We start from the raw sequence: 7,456 nt of genomic DNA on the forward strand, positions 1-7,456 counted from the left end.
GTCAGAGACATTTTGGTGACCCACATGCCTGCAACACTTTCAATGTATTTCTCTTGGCAGGGCTGTGCTGTGCAGCTCACGCTGAAGAAGGTGAATTGAGGCCTGGAGGGTTCACTTAAAGGGGTCGTGGTTACAGCAGAGAGTTTAATGAAGGCTCTGGAGGCCTTGGCCGATCCTGAACAACTCCCTTATCCTCTCCTTTCATACCAGGGGAGAGCAGCAGAAAAGCTCTTTGACTTCTTGTCCATCAAGTCATATAATCTCTCTCTACAGATTATTTTTTTTAAAGTTACAAGAAGTTGAAACAAACTGCTCGCAGCCTCCCAGAATGGCAGACCAGAAGCGCCTTGCCTACTCCATCATCCAGTTTCTACATGACCAGCTACAGAATGGGGGTCTGTCTCCAGATGCTCAGGAGAGTTTGGAAGGTGGGTGGTTGCATGTGCTTCCCTGTTCACGTGTCTAGGTCTTGGGGACAACACTTGGGGAAATTTGGTCACTGTTACCCTCCTCTGCCTCTTACTTGGCTGGGCTGTTCCTAACATCAAACCTTGCTCAAGATTTGAAATGAATTTGTCTTCTTGGGGGGTATCCAGGGCATTAGGGATGCTGATTGCTTGTCTGATTTCTTGTTATCTCTTTCAAAAGCAGATTAGCTTGAGGAAGGGATATATCAAAAGCCTCCCTGACCCTGGGTTTGTGACTTAAAAGTTTTATCTTAAATGAGGTGGAGTCAGGAGGCTCGTAGTGTAAAATGAGAACTTTGTGGCTGTATGGAAGTGTTTTATACTTGCAGAGTGCTTTTCCCGTTCTGCTATCAAAATGCTTTTTCACAGTATGCCCTGGAGTATTTATACAAGCTTTTTCAGAGGGCTTCGCTGGTAATGAGAGCAGGCTGATCTTAAAAGATCCACTTAAGGAGCTTAGTGTTTGGCCTGTACGTTTGTCCCACTGAAAGAGAGCACAGGCACGTCTGCGGAGTGGTGGGTACATTCCTGGGCGAGGCAGGAGAAGAGGGTGGGAGGAGGGTGTTGGGAGGAAGGAGCGGTTTACTCCTGGTGCTTTTGGACTGTAAGATACGTCACGAGAGTTTTGTAAAACTGAGCTCTGTTAATGTTGCTGGGCTGTCCCTCTGTGCTGGGAACAGCTTCCCGATGAGGAAGGAGGTGGGGGCAGCCACAGCCCCTGCAGGACCCGTTGTTTGGTGTTCGCGCACCTCTGCATGGCCACAGCGCTTCACAGAGCAGCCACCCTCTGGCAAGTGACCACTTTCTGCAGATCCCTCCTTGCTCTTTGCCACCCACAGCTGTGGGAAGGCTAGTAAAACCCCAGCTTGATTAACTTCTACCCCCAGCACCTGCTCTGGTGTCACCTGAGGGGGTGGGAGTTGTGACTGACTTGATCTCAAGAGCTAAGGTTTGCCCAGCTCTGAGATTTTGGCAAAATTTGAGGATATGGCCTGAATATCAAGTCTGGTATGTGAAATTGTGTGGTTTAGGGTGTTTTTTTTCTCTGGTATGTTCAACAGTAAGGAATTCAGGTGCTATGGGAGGAAGCTAAGTATTTAGATGGAGTGAGGAAAGCTAATTACCTGACTCTTCTTGTCCAGTGGCCATCCAGTGCCTGGAGACAGCATTTGGGGTCTCGATGGAAGACCAAGGCCTAGCTGTGTCCCAGACTCTTCCTGAAATATTTGAAGCTGCTGCAGGAAAGGTGAGCGAGTGCCCTAAAATATGTGCTGAGTTTCCATTTAAGCAGCCAAAGCAATGAGTTCTGCTTGATTTCTGTGGTGATGCTGCCCTCTCGGAGGTGTGTGGGAGTGAAATGTTTTGGGCTTGGGAAGGGGGAGGTGTAGTACATCTCAGTGGGAATCCTTATCGCAGTGTTCTCCCTTTCCTTGTAAGGAGCCTGAACACATCAGAACAAATTCAGAGCCCATCACCCCCTCTGAAGATGACATAGCTGAAGCTGAAAGACTCAAGACTGAAGGTAACCTCCTCTGGAGCTGGTGTATAATGAGGTTTAGATGATAATGAGGAGGGAGGCTTAATTCACTTGGCACCTGGGGAATGCTTGGAATGGGGGGGGGAAGAAATGGGATCAGTCCTTCCATTTCTGCTTGTTTCTCTGCTTGTGCTCCAGGAGTGTGTGTAGGTTGGCATAATTTAGCTGCCACAGAGTCTAGATAGACAGCTGGGTCAGCATTTTCTTTTGCATCCTAAGACCTGCGCTGTGTATAACAGGGCATCTTTCCTGTTGAGCTCTCCTCTGCGTGTTGCCTTTTCTCTGTCAGTGATTAGTGCTGAAGTACAACAGAGAGCTTTCTCTGAGACAATGCACTGCAGTGCTTTTCAGGATATGGTGCTGCTTTGGGTTGGCCTCAGGTGTGCCCGAGGTGGGAGGAGAGCTGGGGGTGATAAGGGGGCTTGCAGGATCAGGCCAAGGAACTGCCAAGGCATAGGTCCCCCACCTCGCTGCTGAACATGCCTCATGCTTGCAAGCAGTTTGATTGACCAGCAAAAGTTGCAAGTGGTTAGTTTCTCTCTTGTTCTATTTTCTTAAGTAGAACGTAGATCCAGGCGTGTTACTTTTCTTTGTCCCCATTTTTCACTTGTTAATGAGCCTTTCCGCCATCTGTTTAGGAAATGAACAAATGAAGGCAGAAAACTTTGAAGCTGCTGTATCTTTCTATGGAAAAGCAATTGAGTTAAATCCATCCAATGCTGTGTATTTTTGCAACAGGTACTGATTGTCTTTCTTCACCCTTGGACACCTGTATTTTTGTTACTACTTATATCTAAGACTCTTGAATGATCAAAATCCCTTTTTTACAATTCTGTAGATTGCTTGTTCTGTTGCTTGCTCTTTGTGTGGTTTTTTTTTTAAGCTCAATAGTGACACATGCCTGTGCCTCCTGCCAGCTCTGTGCCCTGGCGTCTCTAGATAGGATGTGGGTGTGGAAACAAAGTCTATTAGGCATTTGAGGAGATATAAGGATGCCAGGAAGTACTGTCTGCTTTCATGCAATTAACTCTAAGAGCCCAGGTTTCAGAGGCTGTGTTGATAATAAAAACAAAGGGGTGAAATGAGACAAGTTGAAGGCTCATTACTGAGAATTACATAAGTTGATGTGTGTGCAGAATTGGGTATGTGAGCGAATTTCCTATTTTTCAGTTCTAAGCAAAAGTGTTTGAAAGTTGGTGGGAAGACAATTGTTGAATAAGATAGACTTGGAATCGGGATTTGTTTTAGTTATGTGCTTACCATGAGTACATATGTACAGCTGGCTACATGAATAACGTGTCTGCAGACATGCTAATGACATGGTGAGGTATTTCTTGGGGCAAGGAACTGCAACTAGTGCTTTTAGCTTTGCTTTAGCTACATTAGGGTCACTTCCATGAGGTTTTGGGCAGGTGCCCTGATGTCTGTAAGAGCTGTGAGGTTGAGGCTTGAATGAGCATGTTATGGCTTCAAAAACAGTTTTCCCTTTTGTGTGGGGAAATGGATAAAAGAGTTGTTATGACTAAGAAATCAAGGCATAAGGGAAGCTGAGGGAGACTGTCTGAGCTGAGTGTGATACTTGTGTGCCTCTCTTGTGTGCCCAGGCTCCTCCTGGAAGGTCCATAAGGAGGAGTAAGAGCCTAGATTTATTTGTAGTAGGAGCAGAACATGGAGCTGGGTGTTTGGATAGCAGCCTGCTCACCTAGATACGGCCTGGATTTATGTCAAGTTCACACTTGACTTTGCCATGTACAACAGGAGACCACAGAGAGGGAACAGGGGTGACCTTGATCAATATATTCAAGCTGATGAGTCTTTTCTGCACATCTTTCTCCATTCCTTCCAGAGCTGCTGCATACAGTAAACTAGGAAATTATGCTGGAGCAGTAAGAGACTGTGAAAGAGCTATAGGCATTGATCCAAACTACAGCAAAGCTTATGGCAGAATGGGGTAAGTAAGAGCAGGTTTTTTGTGCTGGAGTTTTAATCTCAAAATGCCTTGTGGCGGTGATACTATTGGTGGTGTTCTGCCCTAGAATGCCATGCAAAAATACCTAGTGTTTCACCTCTGCTGGGGGTGGAGGAAGACTGCAAATGCTTATCTAACCCTGTGACTTTTTATTTTATTTCCACTTTAATAGCTTGGCCCTCTCCAGTTTAAATAAACACACAGAAGCTGTTGTTTACTACAAAAAAGCGCTGGAGCTGGATCCAGACAATGACACATACAAATCAAACCTTAAAATAGCTGAACAGAAAATGAAGGAGACTCCTAGTCCAGTAAGTTCTGAAACTAATGCTTGTTATATGTGGTTAAGATTAGAAGGAGGCTGCTTCACTGTAAGTGCTAACAGGTGCTGTCTGGCAGAGCCTTGATGAGCTGGGCTGTGTTTAGAATACAAATCTTGTATGCAGACAGAGGGGAGATAGTTAATGAGTCCTGCTGTGAATGTTTCCACTGAAATCCAGAGAGGGTAACTTCTCTTCACTACTTGAGCACAGTCACCTTGGGCTTATTTGAAAGAGCTGGAAAATGAGACTGATGAGAAAGGAGTGTTCTGAAACAGCAATTTTGCCTTAAGCACTTTTCTTAATTAAAATTACTACTCCTAAAATCCAGCTCTTTTTTTCTAGTGACCTGTTAGTAGTAATGACCATGTTTTATGTGGCTTTTTTTCTTACAAAGATTTATTTTTTTTCCTTAAGAAACCTGGAGCTTTCCTAGCCAGAAAGCTAGTGACTGCACTGCTGACATGCTCTGTGCAGGAACATGTTAATTTATCATTTTGAAGGGGATTTTAATTTTCTAAAGACTTCTCTGGTGCAAAGGTGACCAAGTGGATGTGTTTAACTTGGCAATTGTAATGGGTTACAGCTGTACATCGCTAATGTGGCTCAGCTGGTGAGGAGGGATCAGTAAGTCATGTAATGCAGACATCTGCCCTTTGACTCCCTTAGTGAGCCTAATCCCGGGAGGCTGCAGACTCTACAGAAAGGGTATGGACAGAGCCTCTTCCCTTTGTTGTGGTTTAAAGGCCAGATTCTGATAACGCTGGGAGTAAAGTATTAAAATAATGTTCATTGTAACGTGCATCAGAAAGTGAGAGGATGTCATCATCTGCGTCTGACTTCTTTATTCTTACAGACTGGAGGTCCAGGAGGATTCGATTTAGCTGGCTTGCTGAACAACCCCGGCTTCATGAGTATGGTAAACTTGGACACAGATCACAGCCAGGCTGTGTGGTCTGCGCGTTGGTCTGTTCAGGATGAAATGTATCAGTACATGGCGTGGGGAGCTCCTGTGTCTCTTTAGCAGATTTGTTTTCATTTCATTTCTTGGTTTCAGTGTTGCTGTGAAGAAACTATGCCTGTATTTCATGAAGGTCAAATGAAGAGCCAGTGACTTATTCACAGGCTTCTCCTTGCGATATGCTGGATGTGGAACGGGTGCCTGTTCTGCATTACCAGCCTTGTGTGTTGCACTGTGCTTCTCTTAGCTATTTTTGTCCTATTGATCTGTTTCCAAGTATTTCTGCCTTCACTTTGTTTGTAGTTGAATGGCGCAACATCTGCATATCTACCCAGTCATTTCTGACTAAATAGAGTGTCATTTTTTTTCTCCCCTCTTTAAATAGGCATCTAACCTAATGAACAATCCACAAGTACAACAGCTGTAAGTTTGATCCCATCTTGTATTTCCTCTTTGAATTGCTCATTTGGGGCTCTGTGTGTGTTTGGCATTTGCAGTAGGTCTGAACTGGTGGGAGGGGGAGGGTGGTTGGGCCAGAAGTACGGAGAACAGCCTTTAAGCCAGTCCAGTTGCCTGAGCTAGGGTGTATTTTGAGTACTCTGGACTCTGCTGAAGAGGGATCTTAGTATAAACGCTTGCAGAAGCGAGGCAGGATGGATCGTGGCACCGGAATTGGGTTTGGGAAGCTTGGGGTCAGTTTGGCTCTGCTGCACGGTATTTGTGTGACCTAGAGACAGGATTTCACATCTTTGTCTCGGTTAGAATGAGAATATTTCCATTCTTTGTGCTACAGGGTTATGAGGATCAGCTCACAATGTCTGTGAGATGCTTAGATAATGTAAAGTCATAAAACTAATAAGGCACGTACCTCCTGACCATCCTTTCAGAGCACAAGGAGGCAGTGAGTTAGAGACCTCCTGGAGCTCATCCTTTGATTACCACATGAGATAATTTGGCTAAAGGGCTGAATGTCAGCCACCATTTCCATTTGCTTCTGCCTGCTCCTTCCACTGCTGTTGCCAGATGAGTTTTTGTGCCAGATGCAGCCTGAGGACTTCCAGAGGAGGGGGCTGTGTAGACCCAGTGTATGCTGGGCTGTTCACCGTGAGTGAATCCGTGTTTTGGCTGTCCTCTTAGAGCTCGTTTGATGCAGAGCAAGCAAATAGCTTGTGTGAGGAAGGGCAGTATTTTAATTAAATAAACATAACACAGGGCTTGCACACAAAAGGGGGAATCTCTGGGAATACAGTAACTGATGCTATTATAAATATTTCTACATATTGTGCGGTTTAAGGTTACAGTTACTCTTCTGCAGTTAATGTACAAAAAGTTGTTGCAGAAGATTCCCTTGCAGATAACTCCATAATCTGTGTGGGAAGGTGCTCCCATTACACTGACACTCCCCTCCCAGCGTAAACCAAACAATTTCTGTGGATTTTTTTCCTCCTCTGAGCAATGACTTATTTCCACAGCATGTCCGGGATGATTTCTGGTGGCCACAATGCCATGGGAGCAGCAGGCACCAGCCCCTCCACGAATGATCTCGCCAGCCTCATACAAGCGTGAGTAGAGAGCTGGGTGTTTCCCATTGCCTTGGTCAGTAAATGGATTTTGTGTTTTTCTGACCAGAATTGGAACCTTAATTTAACAGCTGAGGAAGGCTTCAATGTCGGGTGAAGTACTGCCTCTTTTGGTGATGTGAACTACTTGTTAGAGTAGAGTTTTGACAATCAGCTGTAAAGAATTTCCTAGCACCAGTCTGTGTTTGTGTGTGTGAGAGCACTAATAGGACTGTTGCTTGTTCTTCAGGGGCCAGCAGTTCGCTCAGCAGATGCAGCAGCAGAATCCTGAACTAATAGAGCAGCTACGAAGCCAGATTAGGAGTCGAACTCCAAGTGCCAGTAACGAAGATCAGCAGGGATGAACAGGAATGAGCACTCCAGGTGAGGCTGTAGCTGGGAGTGCGGCTGTACTGTGGCCAGCTGAGTGGAAATTTATGTATTTGGCTGCAATATCTGTCTTGTGCCTTAATTTAGTGATTTGGTGTGTCTCCCCTCCATACAGACTGGGTTCTCTGCTAGTACTGTGCCTCAGATGCAAGGCGCGGCCCTGAGGTGTGGTGAATGAGAACTTCCCTCACACATTGTGTGATGGACAAACAGTGCGGCTGTACTGTGGCCAGCTGAGTGGAAATTTATGTAT

The 7,456-nt window shown here is 45.4% G+C and overlaps 1 protein-coding gene across 1 annotated transcript; it reads left to right on the top strand.

Annotated features, from left to right (window-relative positions):
• Nucleotides 1-279: 279 nt before the first annotated feature.
• On the top strand, nucleotides 280-7,178 carry SGTA (small glutamine-rich tetratricopeptide repeat (TPR)-containing, alpha). Its single transcript, XM_009587580.1, has 10 exons — nucleotides 280-428; nucleotides 1,610-1,713; nucleotides 1,905-1,989; nucleotides 2,643-2,742; nucleotides 3,851-3,955; nucleotides 4,146-4,284; nucleotides 5,150-5,212; nucleotides 5,640-5,677; nucleotides 6,727-6,816; nucleotides 7,064-7,178. The coding sequence occupies exons 1-10, from the start codon at nucleotides 329-331 to the stop codon at nucleotides 7,176-7,178; spliced, it is 939 nt and encodes a 312-aa protein (XP_009585875.1). The 5' UTR covers nucleotides 280-328.
• Nucleotides 7,179-7,456: the final 278 nt, after the last annotated feature.

The sequence above is a fragment of the Fulmarus glacialis genome, unplaced genomic scaffold (assembly GCF_000690835.1).
Source record: "Fulmarus glacialis isolate BGI_N327 unplaced genomic scaffold, ASM69083v1 scaffold26541, whole genome shotgun sequence".
NCBI lineage: Eukaryota > Metazoa > Chordata > Aves > Procellariiformes > Procellariidae > Fulmarus > Fulmarus glacialis.